Source organism: Panthera pardus, unplaced genomic scaffold (genome assembly GCF_024362965.1).
Source record: "Panthera pardus isolate Hobbes unplaced genomic scaffold, ASM2436296v1 HiC_scaffold_17, whole genome shotgun sequence".
NCBI lineage: Eukaryota > Metazoa > Chordata > Mammalia > Carnivora > Felidae > Panthera > Panthera pardus.
Genome location: NW_026526732.1, coordinates 92,242,017 through 92,266,879, shown reverse-complemented (window position 1 = coordinate 92,266,879; position 24,863 = coordinate 92,242,017). Strand labels below are relative to the sequence as shown.

At 33.4% G+C, this 24,863-nt stretch overlaps 1 protein-coding gene across 1 annotated transcript in view; it reads right to left on the bottom strand.

The window, feature by feature from the left end:
* Positions 1–24,863, bottom strand: part of LOC109248191 (protein eyes shut homolog) — a 372,922-nt gene that overhangs the window by 26,160 nt on the left and 321,899 nt on the right. Inside the window, exon 7 of the mRNA XM_019417648.2 lies at positions 6,683–6,848. Within this exon, the coding sequence (XP_019273193.2) occupies positions 6,683–6,848 (166 nt within the window). The remainder of the gene's footprint in view (positions 1–6,682; positions 6,849–24,863) is intronic.

The following is a 24,863-nucleotide window of genomic DNA, read 5'->3' as shown; positions in this document are numbered from 1 at the left end:
AAAAGTACAATGTGATAAGAAATAAACACTAGTTTTCATATATTTAATTGAGAGAGTAGATTAGAAAATAGGACAAAACAAAAAGAAATGACAAAGGTAAGAAATTATGAGAAAATGAGATCAATTCTGGGGATGCAATATCAACTTTTTGGACTTAGAGTTACAGAAATAGGAAATAGAAAAGAAGAATTATTAATGCAATAATATAGCGACTACCTAAAAACTGAAAGACACATGCTTCCAAATAAAGGGTTTATCAAGTGCTTACACATGAACAAGAATACAATCACGGGAATGTAAATTGGTACAGGAGGTATATGATCCAGTAAATCCACCTTTGAATATTTATCTAAAGTTAACAAAAATACTAACTTAAAAAGATATATGCATCCCCATGTTCATTGAAGAATTATTTCCAATAGCCAAGGCATGGAAGCAATCTAAGTGCCCATCAGTGGATGAATGGATAAACATGTGTGTGCATGCACAAACACAGTCAGACATAAAAAAGAAGAAAATTGTTCCGTTTGCAATAACATAGATGGAACTTAAGGTATTGTGCTATGTGAAATAAGTCAGACAGAGAAAGAGAAATACAGTATAATTTCACTTATATGTGGAATCTAAAAGGGGAAACAAACAAACAAACAAACATACTCAGATGCAGAGAAGAGATTGGTGGTTGTCAGAAGAGGGGAGTAGCGGATGGGTGAAACAGGTGATGGTGATCAAAGGGTACAAACCGCCACTTATAAAATAAATAAGTCCTGGAGATGCAATTAATGTACTGCATGGTGACTATAGCTAACGACACTGTATTGTATATTTGAAAGTTGCTAAGAGAGTAAATCTTGTAAATTCTCATCACAAGAAAAAAAAATATAACTGTGTATTGCAATGGATATTAACTAGACTTACTGTGGTGACTGTTTTTGCAATATATACAAATATAGAATCATTATGTTCTATATCTTAAACTAATATAGTGTTAAATGGCAATTATATCTCACTTATAAAAATTTATAATTCACAACATAAGTCCCAACATAGTGAAATTTCAGAACACTGGGCAAAGAACATAGAAAAAAGCTTCCAGGGAGATAATTACAAGATGAATATAAAAAATCAGGGGCTCAGTCAGTTAAGCATCTGACTTGGTTTCAATTCAGGTCATGATCTCATGGATCATGAGTTTAAGTCCTGTGTGGGGCTGTCAGTGAAGAGCCTATTTGGAATTCTTTCTCTCTCCCTCTCTGCCCATCCCCCATTCCTTTGTGTGTGCTCTCTTTCTCCCTTTCTCTCAAAATATTTAAAAAGTATTTAAAAAATCAAAAGGTGGCTTAGTGTATACACAATTTCACACTACTGGATGCCTTCCTTTCTTTTCCCTGTATCATATATCTCATAGATTGTCATATAAGTACTAGGAGTATTATATAATCATTTCTATATCTGTGCTCATTCTTTTCCTCAGATAGCCGTTGGTTCCAATTATAATCTTGCACATTTATTACTTAGTATGTGGATGGGAAGCGTGTGTGATGGGAAAACTAAGTCAAAAAGTATAAACATTTGTAATATTGATGGATATTGCAAAATTACCTTGCTCAGCTTTTATAGTGATTTTACATTTCACAAGCAATGCATAAAATCACTCAATTTTTTTGCCAGATTTATTTATAATTGAAAAAGTATCTACTTATTGTGTTTTTAAAATTTGCTTTGTTCTCTTTATGAGTAACGCTGAACACTCTCTCATACATTTAGGAATACTTTCTATGCCTCTGAACAGTTTTTGTTTATTTGACTGCTTCTACGATGTCTTTCACAAACAGGCATTTTTGCTTGTATTGTAATCAAGTGACCAGTTTTTCTTTCTGGCAACTAAATTTTGATTGGTAGCTATAAAAGGTCTTCCCCATCCAAATTTAAAAAGTAATTCTCCGACATTTTTCTGATATTTTTATCATTTAAATCTTTATATTTAAAACTTTATTGGTATGAATTTAACTCAGAGTATGCTTAGTAAGATATAAATCACTTTTTTTTCCAGATGATTATCAAGTTGTTCAACCCCAATTATTCAGTAATTCTTATATAGCCTGATTGAGATGGAAATTTTATTAGATGTTAATTTTTCTTCATGAGTTGAATTTATATTTGAACATTGTATTTTGCATATTTTTGACTATCAGTGCAATTGTACAATGTTCTTCATTAATGAAGCTGTATAATACACTTGACTATTTGGCAGAACTAAATCTCTACCCCACAACCAACATAACATACTCTTGCAGAGTATGCATGGCATTATTTAGTTAGTTTTCCAGGCGGACTTTAATAAATAAAACAAACACAAGAACACTGTTGTTATATTATTGAAATCTTAATAAATATGTGAATAATATGAAGAGCTGAAATCTTTAATACATTAGGTCTCCTTTCCAACAGCATGGTATATTTTTAGAATTTCTTTTAGATTTTGTGTCTTTGTAACTATACTGTGGCAATATACAAAGTTTTCTTAATGTAGAACTTACATAACATTTTTGTTAATTTTAGTCCTGGGTATTTTCATATTTTCACTGCTGTTTACAGGAAATTGTTTTTCCAATTAAATCTTTTAATAGTTCTTATCTATATATGAAAGCCACTAATTTTTACTTAGTAATTAATTAACATAATCCTGTTACTGTACAATTTTTTAATAAGTGATATAAGTGAAAAGCACTAAAATACATTTGGTTTTTAACACTCAGATTTCTTTTTTAAATCTTGAATTAAGGCCTGAAATTATTAAGTGGAAATAGAAATAACAGCAAGTATTCAACAAAAGACTTGAAAGTGGAGCAGTGTGGTAGGAAAAAGTACTTTTGATCAAGATTGCTTTGGAGATTCAGTATTTTCCATTCTCCCAACAATCATTACAAAATATAAAAGTCATTTAAATGAGCAGATTATAATTATTATAATATTTTATACCACAAATAAGAGCCACTACTTGTAAAGAAAAAAGGGGGAATTTGAAGTACATATTGGTTTGCCATACCAATTCACATCACAGCACTCGTTATTGACTTAGAAAAAAAATACTTCACTATCACATATTAAATGTTGTAAATGTGTTTTAAATTTGGTTAACTAAGCTGTAATGATCACAAGCTTTAAAAAAGAAAGGTATTCAGAGAACTTATCTCTTCATTTTTGCTATGATTTCATCTTTTCTTAACCATAATTCATATTATCTTATTTCACTTCACAACTCATTATCCACTCTGTCAGTATCTCCTTTTCTCAAACCTAATAACACACATAATGAACATAGATGATGACATTGAAAAGAAACAGTGCATGTCAGCTCTTTCTCAAGTTGTGCACTGTAGACCAATTGTCCTTGAAGGGGCTTCTTCTAATTAATTATCATCCCTTCTTTGTAGAGCAATCATATTGGCAAGAATTGATTGGGCGTGTAAGACACTTCATTTAGTTGGTAGAAAAATCTCTTAATTAAAATAATTTTACTACTGGTAAAATTAATGCACCCCGTGCAAATTTACCAGCTTGATTTTAATGTTCCTCTTCAATTATATTTTATGAGAAGAGAAGGAAATGAGATCTTAATAGAAATAAGCAGAACAAAATAAGTATTGCATAAAATGTAATTATATTTACATACTTTTTAAAATTTATCCTAACTTCTTTTTTGTTTTGAAAACTTTACTGGGAGAAGTTGCTTGTTGAATCTTTGTACTGACATTAAAAAGGAATTGGGATAGCCCTACTTATTTATTGACTATTGAGTTTCATCACACTGGCTTCTTTAGCTTGGAGAGCCCAAGTAATTTAGATTCTCAGATGTGGAAGACACATACTTCATCTTTTTTTTGTAATAATTAGCTATGTTCATTAAGTTCTAAACATAGTTCCATGAAAGGATAATGACTAAATACACTTATATTACCTTGATGATAATTGCTCAAAGTTGATTTATGCATGAACAATTTTGACTTCATATTACCCCCATGTCTTAAAAGTGTATTTGTTTTATTTTAAAGTAAACTTACTTTACTTTGTCATTCATAAAAGTATGTTTACTCAGAGATGATTTATCCACAAACCATTTGATTTCCTATTGCTCCTCCTATTTTTCCTAAAAAATATATTTGCTATTTTATTTTTGTGAATACGTTCCCTGTAGCCATTTTTAGTTCCAAAGAATTTTAATGTTTAAAATAAATTAAGTGGACACATGCATTATTTCTACTTTGAGACAAAGAAAAATAGAGTATGAAAATGATGCAGGCACTGAAATCCATGAACTGATTTGGCTTTAACAGCAGATTATGTTTCTCATTCTGTACATTAGAACATTTGGGGAGGCTTTAAAGATCTCCTATGTCTACTTCACCACAATTCCACTTTGATTGTTGTGTAATGGAAGTCCAGCAGTAGTAGATTTTGAAAGTTCCTTAGGTGATTATATTATGTGCTCAAGGTTTAAAACCACTGAGCTAACATACTGCCTAAATAGTCCTGAGACCAGCTCCATCAAGTAACTTCTCTAACCTAAGTGGTTGTTTGTTTTGTGTCATTTTAAAAATAGTAAGTATTCATAACACAACCTCTGAAGTTCCTTTTAGCACTAACATAAAATAATCAACAAGTCATTGCTCTCTTCTACCACTTTTGGTCTTACGTGTGATCTGCTTAATGAACCGATAACTATTTTTGTCATTAGGGGTTGTTAACTCTCCAGAATATCATTTTACGAGCATAATGAAATAAATTATCATGTCTACTGTCTAAAAAGCTAATTGTTAGTTTACTTCAACACTGTTTTAATGTAATAGTAGTGTTGTAAGTGCAGCTGCTGTCAGTTGAATAAAATAAGCCATTAGTTGAGAACAGATATATCAAATCTACTAATTTTCTGATTGTTGACAAACTATCATGCCAAAATATCATTGACAGAGGAGTCTTTAAAAGATTTAACTGAAGTGTCATACAGTTTTAAGAATGTGGATCAATTTGCATGAATTAAGTCAAATAATATACAAAGTATAACCATAGAACAGAAAATTATGTTTATCAAAACAGATTTTGAAACAAGAACTGCCATTGTATAAAATAATTAGAAACATATTTGATAAAATATGTGTTGGAATTATTTCATTTCAAGTGTGAAAGCCAGAAATCTCACATTCCTGTTGATACCTCTGCCACTTGCTCTCTGTATTCAGTCCATAAACAAGAACTTCCATGTATTTCAATCTTCAATCCCCTCACAATATGACTGCTCTACAACTATCAATTTCCTTGTCTTGAATCTATTTCTACACTTGATCATTTTTTTAAAAATGTCAAACTCTACAGTGATTTTTTTAAATTTTTTTAACCTTTAATCATTTTGGAAAGACAGAGAGACAAAAGTGTGAGCAGAGGAGGGGCAAAGAGAGAAGGAGACACAGAATCCAAGCAGGCTCCATGCTCTGAGCTGTCAGCACAAAGCTCGACGCGGGGCTCCAATTCACAGACCGTGAGATCATGACCTGAGTAGAAATCAGACTCTCAACCCACTGAGCCACCCAGGTGCCACTCTACACTGATTTCTTATGCCTTTTAGAATAAAAATACAAATATTTAACCCAACATTTTAGTTCTGGCATTGCGCTCTCCCCAAGTCTTATCTCTACTCTTGTTCTCAGAGTTCCAGCCAGGTCTTCAAAGGATTCATCTCTTCTAACTTAGCAGAGGTTTTTGTTGTTGTTGTTGTTGTTGTATTTTTGTTTTGTTTTGTTTTGTTTTTTGTTATTTAACCCACTTTTTTGGGGGTATGTTTGACATATAAAACGTTGCAGATATTTAATATATACAACTGCATGTCTTTGTAGTTACATATAGATCCGTGAAACTCAAAATCAGTTGTCATAAACTTATCCATCACCTCTAGAACTTTCTTCCCACCCCAATTTTTTGTTGCTTATTGTTTCTTTTTTTCCTTTTGTGATAGGACAATTTAATGTAAGATCTACCCTCCTAGCAAAATTTTAAATACATAACATAGTATTGTTAATCATAGGCCCTATGTTGTACAGTAAATTTCCAAAACTGCTTTATCTTGCATAACTGAAACTTTATATCCTTTGAAACTTAGTGTTTTAATAATATAATTCCCTCAATCTAAAATGCACTCTTCTCCAACTTCTCTACCCTGGGCTCATTCTCTGTATCTCTGTTCAAGAGGCATTTAATCATGGAAACCGTATCTATCTCCCAAGTTACTCTTCCAATTGCCCATATATTTTTCTCTTTTTTTTCCTTTGGTTATAGGCTTTCATGAGAGGCTATTTCTTTCTATAGGAACATTTTATTTCAGTTTATAATAACATACTTATCACTGTATGTACCCAATAATTCCCCTCCAAAAAATAGATCTACAAGAGTAAGGAATAGCTCTAGTTTCCTTCATGACTGTGTATCTGTGCACCAAGCAGAATTCCTGGAATGTAGTTGGTATTAGGCATATGTCTATTATAGGAACAAATCAGAGAGCACAAGTACTAAATGCATTTTTATATTATTTTGTGTTTTGAGATATAAAATATTTTATATAATTTAAAAATGAATACTTACCTAATAAATTTTGCAGTGATTCAAGCAAATTAAAAAAATATTGGATTACCTTTAAATCCCAGTTGCCACACATATTTAGACTGAGGAGGATGAAGGACTTTGTCTTGGCAAATATCATGGCTGATAGTTCCACAGTAGCAGGGGTATAGATGAATTAAGCAAACATTCTTCACAAACCAACATGAGTATCTTGTGCACTCTGAAGTGCATACATACTAGAAAAGGAAGTAATGCAAAATGATATACACACTATTGAAATATGTTTTATAAGTATTTTGCTTATAAAATATTCAGCTAATTTCTAAAAGTACCAATTAAAGTTTATAAGACATACCTTTTATACAACGTTTTGCTTATTTCTTCTATTCTTTTAAATTATCTTTCTGTACCATCTTCATCATGTTCATGTGCAAAATACCTATGTTATATTCTTTTGGCTGGATTGACTCATTCCTCAATCTACAACAGTCCCTTACCCTCCGTTTCCTGGAATGTGTGTGTGTGTATATATACGTCACATATATGTCTCCTAGCTGTGTGTTAGCCTGAGATTTCGTACTGTTGAGCACACATCCAGAGGGTGGGGCAGACACCATGACCATCTGGGGATCCCACTGTGGCCAGGAGGAGTCCCTGACCAGAAGGGCACCATGAGGGACTCTGACCAAATGCCAGGGGTCAGATGGATTCAAAACAGTTGTGCCAACTACTCTGCCCTGACCCCAGAGCTTCGTACATGACCCAGTGCATGCCCCACCCTAGAGCTGCCCTTCCAACGACTGTGTCTGACAGAGCCACAGGGTCTGGGGCATCAGGCCAGTCAGTGCCTCTGGAGAATCCCAGGACTGGTCCCCTAACCGAAGGCACGTCACAGTGCCAAGAGATGCCTCACTTAGCACTCGCATCTTGTCCAGAAGGAAACCAACTGGCAGAAAGAGCATAGTGATTATCTATTTTCTGAGATCTACTTGTTCAGCTACCACACAGACCTAAGTTAACTGGGCCTTTTCTCTGAAGAGATGACAATTTCTGTGGCACATGCATATGTATATATGTATGTTACACTTTAAAAGTAACTATGGTATTAAGAGACACACTATTTAAAGCACACATTAACCAACAGGATTAACACAATGAATTGCCAAAGTACTGTTTGAATTTGTTGGGTTTTTAAATTTTTTAATATAATTTGAAAATATTTTAATATAAATAAAGCACATTTTCCAATAATATGATTTGTCTATGGTAATCCCTAGTACCTTCAAAGACAATTCATATCTGGTTACATCCACAATGAAATTAATAAAATTTAAACAATTTCAAGTCACACTCAAGTCATTATTAAGTTTTAATACATGCTACTTTACTGAGGTTTTACAATGAGATATATCAATAAGACAAATGTAAGCCCTGGAGGCAGACTATCATATATTCTGTTTAGAGCATACCCTAGTTTAATTGCTACTTCTCCAGACTTTCAATGAGCAAATCCCCATAAATTGGCAAAGGGAAGAACAGCTGAGTCATGGAGCACAAAGAATCATAAACATCTGTAATTTCCTTTATGCAATTACTACACTATATTCTCTTTGTATTCATGGTTTCAAGTCATGATGACATTTTACCTGGATTTACAATACAATTTCCTAATAGCTAGACAAAGTGTGAATCTTAAAGTATAAGTCTCTATAATGATTAATAAATTGCCATGTCACTAACTGAAATCAACACTAAAAATGAGAAATAACAACATGGAAACATTAATTAAGGAAAAGTAGTCATTCTGAATTCGCATGGACATGGCTACTAATATAATACTCACTGCCTATTAAAATACTATTTTCTCAATTCTCATAAATTTAAATAGATATATAATTTAATGATTCAGAAAATTTGTGTTTCTGTAAACAAATCAGTGTTTTTGTAAAACTCAGTTACTCTAAAATAACCTCTCTTTTACATTGAAGTTAATTTCCACTAGAATGAATGGTTCTTTCTGACGTTATCTAAAATTCCACAATAAGCTCAGATGACATGGTAATATTAATTTTTCTCATCATTTTTATTTAGTCTCATGAGCATTAAAAAACGTTCACATGGAAATGCTTACTTATTTTATTTTTTAATCTCCCCAAATTAACACAAGGAATTAATGCTTTGAAAATAATCCTTGGGTTTTTTTAAATATACATTTTTAATGTTTATGTATGAGAGGGAGAGACAAAGGGTGAGCAGAAGAGGGGCAGGGAGAGAGGGAGACACAGAACCTGAAGCAGACGCCAGGCTCCAAGCTATCAGTGCAGAGCTGGACACAGGGCTTGAACCCACAAACTGTGAGATCATGACCTAAGCTGAAGCCAGGTGCTCAACCAACTGAGCCACCCTGCTGCCCCAATAATTCTTAGTTTTAATACTCCTTCTCATTGAATTCATGTATAAAGTAACAAATATGTGTTAGAAAAACGTGTGGCAGTCTGGAAATAGATTTCAACAATTATGCGTTTCAAACTTCATCTATGAACTAGAAACATGACTATTTCATATAAAATGGCTTAATGTGTTGTGTTAGAGTGGATTTAGGGTGACCAATTCAACTGTTTACCTGGGACTTTACTTTTTTAGCACTGGAATTCCTGTGTCTAGTGAAGGCACTCAGTCCTATGCAAACTGGAATGGTTAGTTGCCCTAAATGGATTATATATTCAAAGTATTATTCCTGAGATAAAGGTGAATGAGAAACAGAGCTACGGCTGGCATGTGATGAGTGAAATTATCTTCTGTTGGTTTAGGCCTCTGAAATGTGTGTGTGTGTATGTACCTGTGGGGGGTTAATTACCACAGCATACTCTCCCTAACACACGTATCAAAAGTTTCCTCCATATAGAGGTGAGACTAAACTCCTTTTCTGAGAATTTTTCAAATTTGAAATATCCATCACTTGTATTAAATTGGCCCTTATCCTACAAAATATATAGCTCATATTTCTCTAACAAAATTAATATTACATTTATTGGAGTAAACAGTAGGTGTTTGTAAATTGCTAACAAAATATATATAGAAAATTGCAGTGTCAATTTACCCTGTACTTGACTGCCCAGTTTATATATAAAAATTGAAAACAGCAAAAAAATCAGCATTTGCACTATTTCTTTTGAAAGTGAGTGGGGTACCAGGGGCGGGGATATAAAGACATGCATCTGGAAATAAACTTCTATCTTATTGTTGACAGTGAACTAATTAACTGGCACATATTAGAAAACTAAACTTGAACTGACTTTGAACTTCAATAAGCTTGTGAGAGCATAATTTTGGTAAGCAAACAGTGAAATTAAAGCAATCATGAAATAGTTTCATATGACAGTAAAACGAAGCAAGAGAATCAAGGGAATTGTCCATAAAAAGAAAAGCAATCTCTTTTTTTGCATCCCATGTCAGTATATGTTATATCAGAAAGGAGCAAATTTTGCAGTACCAAAGTTTTGTGACTTTTATTTGACTGACACAAAATACATATTCATAGCAATTTTATAATCCTAACCAACTGATTTAACATCTCATATATCAAATGTATTTGATGATGCTTTCCTTAAGGCTTTTCTTTTTTTTATAAAGGGAGACTGATCTTGACTGATAGTATGAAGAAGCTTTAAAAACAACTGTCGATGTTGATTTCTTATTTTAAGAGCCACATTTCTTAGGCAAGATAATGATTTCTTTTAGATGCTTTGCTTCTCTTGCTGTATTATCTTAAACTTCTCTCTTTCAAAGAAACTATATCCCTAAATTATGCCTTATACCTACGATTGCAACATCTGTAATCCTTGATGATTCTATGTATATTTAAGCATTTACCAATTTCTATAAACTGTATAAGAATATGTAGACATGTTTTTCTTTTATATAATAAAGATACTAATAATAGGGATGAGGGATACTCCACCTTTCTCTTTTGCTCTGTGTGTGTGTGTGTGTGTGTGTGTGTGTGTGTGTGTGTGTAAGGGGGGGAGAAGTGAGTGTGAGAGTAAGGGGAAAGTGTAGAGTGATAAACATATATTAAAGAAAATCTCAAAGAAAAATCTCAAATGAACTAAGATAAAAGTTAGCAGAAGAAAAGAAATAATAGATTATAGCAAACAATGACACAGAAAATAGGAAAACAATAAAAAGATGAACAAAACTAAGATTTGATTTCATGAAATGATAACCAAATTGACAAATGTTTAGCTAGACCAAACAAGGGAGGGAAAAGGAGTTCCAAATATATTAAATTATGAATGAAAAATAAGATATTACAACTTATACCATGCAAATAAAAAAGATCATAAGAGACTATTATGGGTAATTATGTGTAAACAAATTGAACAGTATAAAAGAAATGGATAAATACCTAGAAACATATAATTAAACAAGACTAAATCATAAAGAAATGAAAAATTTGAACAGAAAAAAAAACAGAAGTGTAATCAAAAACCTCCCAAAAAAGAATTTACCAGGACCATATGGTTTCACTGGTAAATTTAACATTTAAATAACTAATACCAATCCTTCTCAAACTCTTCTCAAAAATAAAAGAGAAGGAAATGCTCTAAATTCATTTTATGAGGCCAGCATTACCCTCATACCAAAACCAATCTAAGACACTGTAAGAAAAAAAAACTACAGGCCAATATCCTAGTGAATATAAGTGCAAAAATTCTAAACAAAATATTAGCAAATTCAACAGCACATTAAAACATAACACATTGATTGAGTAAAATTCATGATTGGTTATAAGGATGGCTCAATGTATGTAAATCAATAAATGTGATGTACCGCATGAATAAAATGCAAGATAAAAATCATATGGTGATCTCAATAGATTTATGAGAGGCATTTGACAAATTCGACATCCATTTATGACAAAAACTCTCAAAAAAGTGGGTATGGAGGAAATGTACCTCAACATAATAAAGATCATACATGACAAACACACAGCTAACATCATACTCCATGGTAGAAGTTTGCAAGAATTTCCTGTAAGATCGGGAGCAAGGCAAGGGTTCCTAATCTCACCACTGTCATTTAACATACTACTGGCAGTCCTAGCCAGATAAATTAGATGATAACAAGAAATAAGTGTCCATTGCAGCATTATTCACAATAGGCAAGATATGGAAATATATATATTTTATTTATTTATTTTTATTTTTTTAACGTTTGTTTATTTTTGAGAGAGAGAGAGAGACAGAGCACAAGTGGGAGAGGGTCAGAAAATGAAGGAAACAGAATCAAAGCAGGCTCCAGGCTCTGAGCTGTAAGCACAGATTCCTATGCTGGGCTCAAATTCATGAACTGTGAGATCATGACCAGAGCCAAAGTCAGACGCTTAACTTACTGAGCCACCTAGGCACCTCTGGAAATGTATCTATTGATCAGTGAGTGTTTTTATATTATAATGTGTAAGACTTATATTATATAATGTGAGTATATAATTCAGTCACACAAGAAGGAGAAAATTCTTCCATTTCAGAAAACATGAACTTTTATAGCATTATGTTAAGTGAAATAAGTCAGACAGAGAAAGGCAAATACTATAGGATCTCACTTGTGTGGAATTTACAAACAAACCAACCAACCAATAGAAAACTCATAGGAAGAGCAGACTGGTGTTGTTTTGGGAGGTGGGGGGAAATGGGCAAAAGTTGTCAAAGAGAACAAACTTCCAGTTATAAGATGAATAAATTCTTGTGTATTTGAAAGTTGCTAAGAGAGTAAATGTTGTAAGTTTTTACCATACACACCCAAAAATATTGTAACTACATGAGATTGATGGTTGTGTTAACAAACCTCATTGTGGCAACTGTTTTACAACATACATTTGTATCAAATCATTATATTGTACACAAACTTATGTAATGTTATGGGTCAATTATATCCCAATAAAGCTGTGAGAAAAAACTATGCCTAGGTGTATTTTACTATTTGGGAGTAAATAAAATATTAAATTTATATAGAATATATAAATATATAAATAATATATGAACACATATATATTATGCATAATATAAATTTATTTATATTATAAATATATAATTATATAATAAACATATATTATTAAATAAATATACAATACATTATTAAATAAATATATATTATCTATATAAACATATATTTATATAATTATATAATAAACAAAATTATTTTTATAAATATAAATACACTTAATATAAATATTTACGTGTAAGTATATAATAATATATTATCTAGAAAATAAATTATCTTTAAGTATTAATGTGTTTATGTAGCAGGAGACATGCATCCCATCAATTTTTGGCTTTTTACATTTTTTTTAGGTTTTTATTTTAATTACAGTTAGCTAACATACACTGTTATATTACTTTCAGATGTACAATAGAGTGATTCAACAACTGCATACATCACCCAGTGCTCATCAAGAAAAGTGCACTCCTTCCTTATTCCCCATCACCTATTTAACTCATTCCCCACCCCCTCCTTTCTGGTAACCATGTTTGTTCCCTACAATTAAGAGTCTGTTTCTTGATTTGTCTCCCTCTCTTTTTCCTCCTTTTCTCATTTGTTTTCTTTCTTAAATCCCACATATATGAGTGAAATCATATGGTATTTGTCTTTCTCCTACTGACACATTTTGCTTAGAATTATGCTTTCTAGCTCCATTCAGGTCATTGCAAATGGCAAGATTTCATTCTTTATTATGGCTGGATAATATTCCATATGTATCTCCGACATCTTCTTTATATCCATTCATCAGTTGACAGACACTTGATCTGCTTCCATATCTTGACTATTGTAAATAATGCTTCTATAAACATAGGAGTGCATGTATCTATTTCAATTAGTGTCTTTGTATTCTTTGGGTAAATACCCAGTAGTGCAATTACTGGATCATAGTGTACTTCTGTTTTTAACTTTTTGAGGCACCTCCATACTGTTTTCCCCAGGGGCTGCACCAGCTTGCTTTCCACAATGCAAGAGAATTCCACTTTCTCCACATCCTCACCTACATTTGTTTGAATTAGTATTTTTGCATTCTTTGGGTAAATACCTAGTAGTACAATTGCTGGACCATAGGGTAGTTTCATTTTCTACTTTTTAAGGAACCTCCACAGTGCTTTCCAGAGTGGTTCTACCAGTTTGCATTCCTACCAATAGTGCAACGGAGTTCCCTTTTCTCCATATTCTCACCAACATCTGTTGTTTCTTATGTTGTTGATTTTAGCCATTCTGACAGTTGTGAGATTACATCTTATTGTAGTTTAGATTTGAATTTCATTGATAGTAAGTGATGATGAACATCTTTTCATGTATCTGTTCACCATCTGGATGTGTTTTTTTGAATAAATGGCTGTTCATGTGTTCTGCTTATATTTTAATTGAATTATTTCTGGGGGGGTGTTCAGTTTTATAAGTTCTTTATGTATTTTTGATACTAACCCTTTATCAAATATATCATTTGCAAATATCTTCTCCCATTCCATAGGCTGCCTTTTAGTTTTGTTGATGGTTTCCTTTGTTATGCAGAAACTTTTTATCTTGATGAGGTCTCAAAACTTCATGTTTGATTTTGTTTCCCTTGAATCTAGATACATGTCTAGTAAGAAATGCTACAGCCAATGTCAAAAGAGGTTGCTGCCTATGTTCTCTTCTAGGATTTGGACGGTTTCCTGTCTCACATTTAGGTCTTTCACCCATTTTTAGTTTATTTTTGTAGATGGTGTAATTGGTACAGGTTCATTCTTCTGCAGGTTGATGTCCAGTTTCCCCAACACCATTTGTTGAAAACACTCTCCTTTTCCATTGGATATTCTTTTCTGCTTTGTTGAAGATTAGTTGACCATATAGTTGCAGGTCCATTTCTGGGTTTTCTATTTTGTTCCATTGATCTATATGCTAGTACTATACTGTCTTGATGACACAGGTTTGTAATATAGCTTGAAATCTGCAATTATGATACCTCCAGCTTTGCTTTTCTTTTTCATGTTTGCTTTGTCTATTCAAGGTCTTTTGTGGTTCCAAACAAATGGTAGGATTATTTGTTCTAGCTTTGTGGAAAATGCCAGTAGTATTTTGATTACAGATTGTATTAAATGTGTAGATTGCTTTGGGTAGTGTAAACATTTTAACATTTGGTCTTCTGATCCATAAGCATGGGATGTCTCTCCATTTCTTTGTGACATCTTCAATTTCTTTCATCAGTGGTGTATAGTTTCAGAGTACAGGTCTTTCACCTTTTTGGTTAGGTTTCTTCCTAGGTATCTTAAAATTTTGGAGAAGTTTTCAATGGAATTGTTTTCTTAATTTCTTTCTGCTGCTTAATTATTGATGTATAAAAATGCAATGGGTTTGCGTAGATTCCTGCAACTTTACTGAATTCCTGTATCAGTTCTAGCATCTTTCTGGTGTTTGGGTTTTATAAATATAATATCGTCATCTAAAAATAGTGAAAGTTTTACTGTTTCCTTAGTAATTTGAATGTCTTTTATTTCTTTTCGTTGTCTGATTGGTGTAGTTAGGGCTTGAATAAAAGTGGAGAGAGTGACATCCTTGTCTTGTCCTTGACCTTAGAGGAAAAGTTGTCAGTTTTTCCCCAGTAAGGATGATGTTAGCTTGGGTTTTTCATATATGGCCTTTATTATTTTGAGGTATGTTTACTCTGTACCTACTTGTTGAGGGTTTTTACCAAGCAGGGATGTTGTACTTTGTCAAATGCTTTTTCTAAATCTATTGTGAGGATTATATGTTTGTTAACCTTTCTTTTCTTAAAGTAGTGTATCACGTTAATTGATTTGTGAATATTGAACCACCCTTGCAATCCAGGTATAAATCCCACTTGATCATGATGAATGGTTTTTTTTAATGTATTGTTGAATTTGGTTTGCTAATATTTTTGGAAGATTTTTGCATCATGTTCATCAAGGATATTGGCCTGTAGTTCTCTTTTTCAGTGTTGTCTTTATCTGGTTTTGGCATTAGGTAATGTTGGTCTCATAGAATGAATTTGGAAGTTTTGCTTACTTTTCTATTTTTTTGGAAGATTTTACTTGTGTTTGACTTGTAGTTTCAGAGCACTGTGGTCCAGAATAGATATATGGTATGACATCAATCTTCTTGAATTTGTTGAATCTTGTTTTGTGGGCTAATATGTTATCTATTCTGGAGAATGTTCTGTGTGCACTTGAAAAGAATGTGTATTATGCTCTTTTAAAATGGAATGTTTTTAATATATCAGATCCATCTCCTCCCGTGTGTCATTCAAAACCATTCCTTCCTTGTTGATTATTAGTTAGATATATCCATTGATGACAGTGGAGTGTGTAAAAGTCCTTTAATATTACTATATTATTGTCAATAGTTTGTTATTTACTGTTTTATGTATTTGTGTGCTCCTATTTAGATGTATAAATATTTACTATTGTTGTAGCTTCTTTTTGGACTGTCCTCTTTTTTATTACATAATGTCTTCCTTTGTGTTACAGTCTCTGTTTTAAAGTTTTTTTGTCTGATATAAATATTGCTACTCTTTCTTTTGACATTCATTTGCATGATGAATATTTCTCTGTCCCCTCACTTTCAAACTGAAGGTGTCTTAGGTCTAAAATGAGTCTCTTGTAGGCAGAATATAGAGGGGTTGTATTCTTTTTTAATCCATTATGTTAACCTATGTATTTAGATTGGAATGTTAAGTCCATCTATATTCAAAGTAATTACCGATAGACATATATTTATTGCCATTTTATTTGTTTTGTGGTTGTTTCTGGAGGTTTTCTCTGATCCTTGTCTTCTCTTTCATGGTTTGCTCATTTTCCTTAGTAATACAATGGATTTTTTCTCTTTATTCTTGCATAGTTATTAGTGGTTTTTGATTTGTGGCTTGTATATAACCTCTTCTGCATTATAGCAGCCTATGTTAAATTGATGGCCATTTAAGTTTGAACCCATTCTTTCTCCTCTCCTCTCCACATTTTACGTATATGTTGTCATAATTTATATCCTTTTTATTTTGTGAGTTACTTGACTGATTTTTTACAGAAATATTCATTTTTACTTCTTTGGTATTTCCTAAATTTATACTGTCACTTTCCACTCAAATTTATACTGTCTCTCCTTTACACCAGAAGAGTCCCCTTTAATATTTCTCACAAGGCAGCCTTAGTGGCCATGAACTACTTTAGTTTTTGTTTGCCTGGGAAACTCATTATCTCTCCTTATATTCTGAAACATAGCCTTGCTGGATGGAATCTTCTCGGTGGAAGATTTTTCTCATTCAACACTTTGAATATATCATGATACTTCCTTCTGACTTGGAAAGTTTCTGCTGAAATATTCCCTGCTAGCCTTATGGGTTTTCCCTGCTTTGTTACTCTCTTGGTTACTGCTTTTAAAATATTTTCTTCATTACTATGTTTTGCTATTTTAGTTACAATATGTCTTGAAGTGGATCTGCTTTCATTCATTTTGGGGGATTTTCTGTGCCTCCTGGATCTGGATATCTGTTTCCTTCCCCAGATTGGGGAAGTTTTCAGCTATTATTTTTTCAAATAAATCTTCTGTTCTCTTTTCTCTTTCTTCCTTTTCTGGGATTCCAGTAATAGAAATGTTACTATGTTTTATGGAGTCACTGAGTTCCTTAAGTCTAGTCTTGTTTTGCATAATTATTTCTTCTCTCTTTTGTTCAGCTTGATTACTTTCCATTATCCTGTCTTTTGGGTCATAAATTCATTCCTCTGTTTCTTCAAGCATTCCATCAAACATGTGTCTCATTTCATCTTTTGAGCCCTTTACGTCTGTTATATTATGTCTGTTATATTATTCCTTATCTCTGTGTTAAGTCTCATAGACGTCCTCCACTCTTTTGCAATTCCAGTGACTATATGATCATTACTTTAAATTCTCTATCAGGTATGTTATTTATATCTGTTTCACTTAGATCTCTGGCCAGGCCTTGTCCTGTTATTTCATTTGAGGTAATTTCCTTTGTCTTCTCATTTTGTCTAAGTCCTGTGCCAGTTTCTCTGTGCTAGAGAAGTCACTCCATTTCCCGTTCTTGAGGGTAATGGCCTTATGAAGAAGAGGTCCTATAGTGAACTGCTGTGTAGTGCCCCTGTTTCTCAGAGCCAGAGCTTCTGGAAGTGTCTCCAATGTGTGCTGCATGTGCTCTGCTATTTTGCTTAGGTGCTTTGTCCTTGAGACCACTCATCTTCAGAACTCTCTTTGCCTGTGGTAGCCAACATTTGGTTCCTGACCTGAATGTGGCATGTTTTAACTAGTTGTGCTCTGATCTGTTTGATCTGTTTGTGAAATCAGCCCTATTGCCACTGCAGCCAGAACTGAGGCTCCACACCACTTCTGTCTCAGGAGATGTGATATGAGCAAGGGTTTGGGACAGTCTTCTAGGTGAGAAGCCTGCTGTGCTGGAACAGAGGCAGACAAGACTGGGAAGAGTGGTTTCCACAGGAAAAGGGAGGTTGGTGTAGGCAAGTTGGGTAGTAAGTGTAGGCACTGTGCTGTTTCCTGCAGTTGGCCCTGTGCTTGTGCTGAGGCATGAGGAAAATAAATGATACCAGCCAATTCCTTTGTTCCTAGAAGGATCTCTCCATGGATACTACCTCTCTGGGATGTACTTGGAGACAAGGGATAACTTCCCCATGGTGTGCCCCAGGCACTCTTCAGATTGTTGTTTCTATACTGTATGCCCTACCTTTTCTCCAAGAGCAGCACAATGCTCTCTGGGCTCTATCCCAGCCAAGTCCCTTGACCTTAAAACTCCAGGCTTTCAGCCCTGGTGATTGCCAGAAGTCACAAAATTCAGCCCCTCGTGAATTCTAAGCTAATGGCAATAAGGACTCCTTTTCCCTGTGAGCTCCCCTGTGAGTTAGTCTGTATCTTGCCCTACTGCATATCTGCAGCTCCCCACCACAACAGCCATGATCCATTTCTCCCCTCCAACCTGTCTCCATATCTCCAAACTTCTTTGATGTAACCTCTAAATTTAGTTGTGGAGTTTGTTCTGTCAGTCTTCAGGTCAATTTTGGGGGTATTTAGGATAATTTGGTAGTTATCTAGTTGTATTCATGGAAGGAGGTGAGCCTAGGGTCCTCTACTCCTCTGCTGCCATCTTCCAATCTCTCCCTATCTTCCCATCATTAAACATATAGATTTTGTAACATTATTGTATGTCAGTATCTATGACAGTAGGGTAAACTGTAATATTCTCCGAGGCTATCCTGTCCCCTAATGTATTTATTTCCTCTGAAAGACTTTTGTTTTTAAACCTCTGAAACACAATGCTTATTAAACCCCTATCATCTCTTTAAATTAAATGAAGAAAATTGGAAAATGTGTGGAAAATCTTCAAAGAGTAAAGTCATTCTTTTATGTTCAATCAGTCCCAGCAACTATGAAAATGATTGGATTATCTTTACTTCTATATCAACTTCTGGCTGCCAGGCTAAAAATGTAATTAATGAAGACACTAAACCCCATTGATTGCCTCTCACACATTTTATGGCCTTGAATGCCAAATATCATTCAATTTCAGAAATGTATTTGAAAGTCTGAGAAAAAGAAGAAATGATTATCTTTATCATTTACAATAATGTTAAAATTCCCTTTTTAAAAGTTGTTATCTTCATCTTTCTTTCATAAGCTGGATAACATTCATTTGTCTCATTCTATGATCAACCAAATGACTGTGAAAAAGCAAAATCCCTATTGAAGTTTTCATCTCAGCTAAATTCAGTGAAACTTTTTGTAATAGCAGTATAACTTTAAATAAAAACATAACTTACTTACACAGCTTCAGTTTTATTTTCAAGTTAACTTATATTCACTCTATGCTTTTTTTGCTATAGTTAAATTTCATCTTTTCTAGAGAAAGAACAAAATCTCAACTCCCTTAAAATGTATAATTTTGGGGGTGCCTGGGTGGCTTAGTTGGTTCAGCATCTGACTCTTGAATTCCACCCATGTCATGATCCCATGGTTCATAGGTTTGCACCCTGCATTGGGCTCTGTGCTGGCAATGTAAAGCTTGCACTTGGGATTTTCTTTCTCTCTCCCTCTCTCTCTGTCCTTCCCCCACTTGTCTTTTTGTCTAAATACATACATACATACATAAATACATAAACTTTAAAAAATATAACATTTTGTTTCCATAGCATTTTCAATTTTCTGATTGATACTGCTTTTCATGGTATAGTTAGACATATATGATATGGTTGCCATCTCAGGAAGAATATATTCTTAACAGACTGAGAGACTCAAATATTATTTTTTAACTGAATAATGAAGAAATAGTTTAATATATACTCATTTATCTATTTTAATTCAAATCAACTCTTGTAGCATTTTGTTATATTAATCAACACAATTGTAGTTAACATTTTCTGATTTAAACAAATATTTGTGTAAATATCTTTTCTCTTTAAAAAATGTATTGAAATAAATCTTTCCTCTTCAAAAAAAACTTAGGTTTTCCAGTGTCATTTTTTATAATCATGTTTGCCTCAATGATTTTATATCTAACTACTTAAATCTTAAATGTTTTCCCAGATAAGTTATTGAATATATTTTCACAAATAGGTAGATGTGAGTTTAAGGCTTTAACTCTTGGTCCTCATAAAAGAGATCAAGTTGGACAATATTAAAAATATTAAAATTCACCATGGCATCCTCTTGTGGGTGATTCTAGGTACTTTTATAAGTCCTTCAGGTGTTTCTTTTTTTTTTTCAATTTTGGCATTATTTTTAATAGCGAAAAAGTATAAATGAGTCAGTTTTCTAATTAAAGGTTAATTAAATATATTATATAAACGAATATTATGCCATCATTTAAAAATAGTTAATGCTATCAGGAAAGAGTTACTGATATTTATAGTACAAAAATGTGTGGAATACCATATATAACACAGTTTAAAGCAGGATTCTATTTTTGTTTAAAAGAAAATATAGCTAAACATAGAAAAAATACTATGTACATATCTATCTTAATAATTAGTGGTATAAAATATACACCAAAAGGTTAAGAATTGTCTTTTCTAGAGTGTTGATACGTTAGATAATTTTTATTTTTATCTCTGCTTTTCTGTGTTTTTATAGTATTTTTCTTACAAATTGACATGTATTACTTTATGTCGAAAATTGCTGATTTAAAAATGAAAAATAATTCTCTTCTTGTTTTGTATGTTTCTTCTACCTTTCTTTTTCCTTTTTTTAATTTATTTTTTTAAGTTACATCCAAGTTAGTTAGCATATAGTGCAATAATTATTTCAGGAATAAAATCCAGTGATTTATCCCCTACAAATAACAATCAGTGTTCATCCCAACAAGTGTCCTCCTTAAGGCCCCTTGCTCATTTAGACCATCTCTGCACCCACAACCACTCCAGCAACCCACAGTTTGTTCTATATATTTAAGAGACTCTTATGTCCCCCTCCCTGTTTTTGTATTATTTTTGCTTCATTTCCCTTATGTTCATCTATTCTGTATCTTACATTCCACATATGAGTGAGGTCACATGATATGTATCTTTCTCTGACTAATTTCACTTAGAATTTAAGCGAACACTCTTGTTCTATCCATCATTGTAGAAAATGGCAAGATTTCATTCTTTTTCATTGCTGAGTAATACTCAGTTGTATATACATATCACATCTTATTTATCCATTCATCTGTCGATGGACATTGGGGCTCTTTCCATACTTTGGCTATGGTCTATAGTGCTGGTAAAAACATTGGGGTGCATGTGTTCCTTCGAAGCAGCACAACTGCATCCTTTGGATAAATCCCTAGTAGTGCAATTGCTGGGTTGTAGGGCAATTCTATTTTTAATTTTTTAAGGAACCTCCATACTGTGTTCCAGAATGGCTTCACCAGTTTACATTCCCACCAGCAGTAAAAAAGGATTCCTCTTTCTCCACAACCGTGCCAACATCTGTCGTTGCCTGAGTTGTTAATTTTAGCCATTCTGAGAGGTATGAGGTGATACCTCATTGTGGCTTTGATTGTTATTTGCCTGATGATGAGTGATGTTGAGCATTTTCTTCATGTGTCCAGTAGCCATCTGGATGTCTTCTTTGGGAAAGTGTCTATTCATGTCTTTTGCCCATTTCTTCACTGGATTATTTGTTTTTTGGGTGTTGAGTTTGATAAGTTATTTATAGACTTTGGATACTAGCCCTTTTATGATATGCCATTTGCAAATACCTTCCCCAATTCTGTAGGTTGCCTTTTAGTTTTGCTGTTTACTTTGCTGTGCAGAAGCTTTTTACCTTGATGAAGACCAATTGTTCATTTTTTGTTTTTATTTCCCTTGCCTTCAGAGACATGTTGAGTAAGAAGTTGCTGCGGCTGAGGTCAAAGAGGTTTTTGCTTGCTTTATCCTCTTGGATTTTGATGACTTTCTATCTTACATTTAGGTCTTTCATCCATTTTGAGTTTATTTTTGTGTATGGTGTGAGAAAGTGGTCCACATTCATTCTTCTGCATGTCACTGTCCAGTTTTCCCAATACCATTTGATGAAGAGACTGTCTTTATTCCACGGGACACTCTTTCCTGCTTTGTCAAAGATTAGTTGGCCATACGTTTGTGGGTCCATTTCTAGGTTCTCTATTTTGTTCCATTGATAAGGGTTTTTGTGCCAGTGCCATACTGTCTTTGATGATTACAGCTTTATAATATATCTTGAAGTCTGGGAATGTGATGCCTCCATCTTTGGTTTTCTTTTTTAGGATTACATTGACTATTCGGGATCTTTTCTGGTTCCATACAAATTTTAGGATTGTTTTTTCTAACTCTGTGAAAAATGCTGGTGATATTTTGATAGGGATTGCACTGAATATGTAGATTGCTTTGGGTAGTATCGACATTTTAAAAATTTTGTTCCTCTAACCCATGAGCATGGAATATTTTTCCATTTTGTGTGTGTGCATCTTCTTCAATTTCTTTCATAAGCTTTTGTAGTTCTCCATGCATAGATTTTTCATGTCTTTGGTTAGGTTTATTCCTAAGTATTTTATGATTTTTGGTGCAATCGTAAATGGGATCGATTCCTTGATTTCTATTTCTGCTGCTTCATTATTGGTGTACAGAAATACAACCGATTTGTGTGCATTGATTTTATATCCTGCAACTTTGCTGAATTCATGAATCCATTCTAGCAGTTTTTTGGTGGAATCTTTGGGGGTTTCCATATAGAGTATCATGTCTTCTGGAAAGAGTGAAGGTTTGATTTCCTCCTTGGCTATTTGGATGTCTTTTAGTTCTTTGTATTGGCTGATTTCTGAGGCTGGGACTTCTAATACTATGTGGAGTAACAATGGGGAGAGTCGTCGACATCCCTGTCTTGTTCCTGACCTTAGAGGGAAAGCTCTGTTTTTCCCCGTTGGGGATGATATTAGCAGTGAGTCTTTTGTATATGGCTTTTATGATCTTGAGGTATGATCATTCTATCCCTACTTTCTTGAGGGTTTTTATCAAGAAAGGATGCCATATTTTCTCAAATGCTTTCTCTGTATCTATTGAGAGGATCATGTGGTTCTTGTCCTTTCTTTTATTAGTATGATGCATCACATTGATTGATTTGTGGATATTGAACCATCCCTCCATCTCAGGTATAAATCCCAATTGATAATGGTGAATAATTCTTTTAATGTATTGTTGGATCCCATTGGCTAGTATCTTGTAGAGAATTTTTGCATCCATGTTCATCAGGGAAATTGGTCTGCAGTTCTCCTTTTTGGTGGGGTCTTTGTCTGGTTTTGGAATCAAGGTAATGCTAGCTTCATAGAATGAGTTTGGAAGTTTTCATTCCATTGCAACTTTTTGGAACAGCTTCAGAAAAATAGGTTTTTAACTCTTTGAATGTTTGGTATAATTCCCCTAGAAAGTCATTCAGTTGAACTCTTGTTTTCTGGGAGATTTTTGATTACTAAGTTGAGTTCTTTACTGGTAATGGCTCTGTTTATACTTTCTATTTCTTCCTGTTTCAGTTTTGGTAGTTCATATGTTTCTAGTAATGTGTCCATTTCTTCCAGATTTCCCAATTTATTGGCATATAATTGCTCAAAATATACTCTTACCATTGCTTGCATGTCTGCAGTGTTGATTGTGGTCACCACTCTTTCATTTTTTTATTTATTTTTTTGTGGTCCTTTCCTTTTTCTTTTTGATCAAACTGGTTGGAGTTTATCAATTTTGCTAACTCTTTCAAAGAACCAGCTCCTGGCTTCATTCATCTGTTCTACTGTTTTTTGTTTGTTTTTTGTGTTTTTTTTTTTGATTCAATAGCATTGATTTCTGCTCTAATCTTTATTATTTTCTGTCTTCTGCTGGTTTTGGGTTTTATTTGTTGTTCTTTATCCAGCTCTTTAAGATGTAAGGTGAGGTTGTGCATCTGAGACCTTCCTTCTTTCAGAATGTCCGTATTGCTATAAACTTCCCTCTTATGACCTCCTTTGCTGCATCTCAGAGGTTTGGGGCTGTTGTGTTATTATTTTCAGTGGCTTCCATGTACTTTTTAATTTCTTCGTTAAAGTCTTGGTTAACCCATTCATTCATTATGGTGTTCTTTAATCTCCAGGTATTTGTTAGCTTTTCAAAATTTTTCTTGTGGTTGATTTCGAGTTTCATAGCATTGTGGCCTAAAAATATGAATGGCATGTTTTCAGTCTTTTTGTATTTGTTGAGGGCTGATTTGTGTCCCAGTATGTGATCTATTCTGGAAAATGTTCCATGTGCATTTTAGAAGAGTGTTTATATTCTCCTGCTTTAGGATGAAATGTTCTGAATATGTCTTTTAATTCCATCTGATCCTGTGTATCATTCAAATCTACTGTTTCCTTTTTGATTGTCTGCTTAGATGACCTGTCCACTGCTGTAAGTATAATGTTGAAGTCCCCTACTATTATGGTATTATTATCAGTGAGTTTATGTTTGTGATTAATGAATTTATATATTTGGATGCTATCACGTTTGGAGCATAAGTGTTTACAATTGTTAGAAATTCTATAAACCCCTTAATTATGATATAATGCCCTTCTTCATCTCTTGTTACAGTCTTTATTTTAAAATCTATATTGTCTGATCTTAGTATGGTTATTCTGGTTTTCTTTGGGCAATCATTAGCATGCTAGATGGTTCTCCAACCCCTTATTTTCAATCTGAAGGTGTCCTTAGGTCTAAAATTGGTCTCTTGTAAACAACATATACATG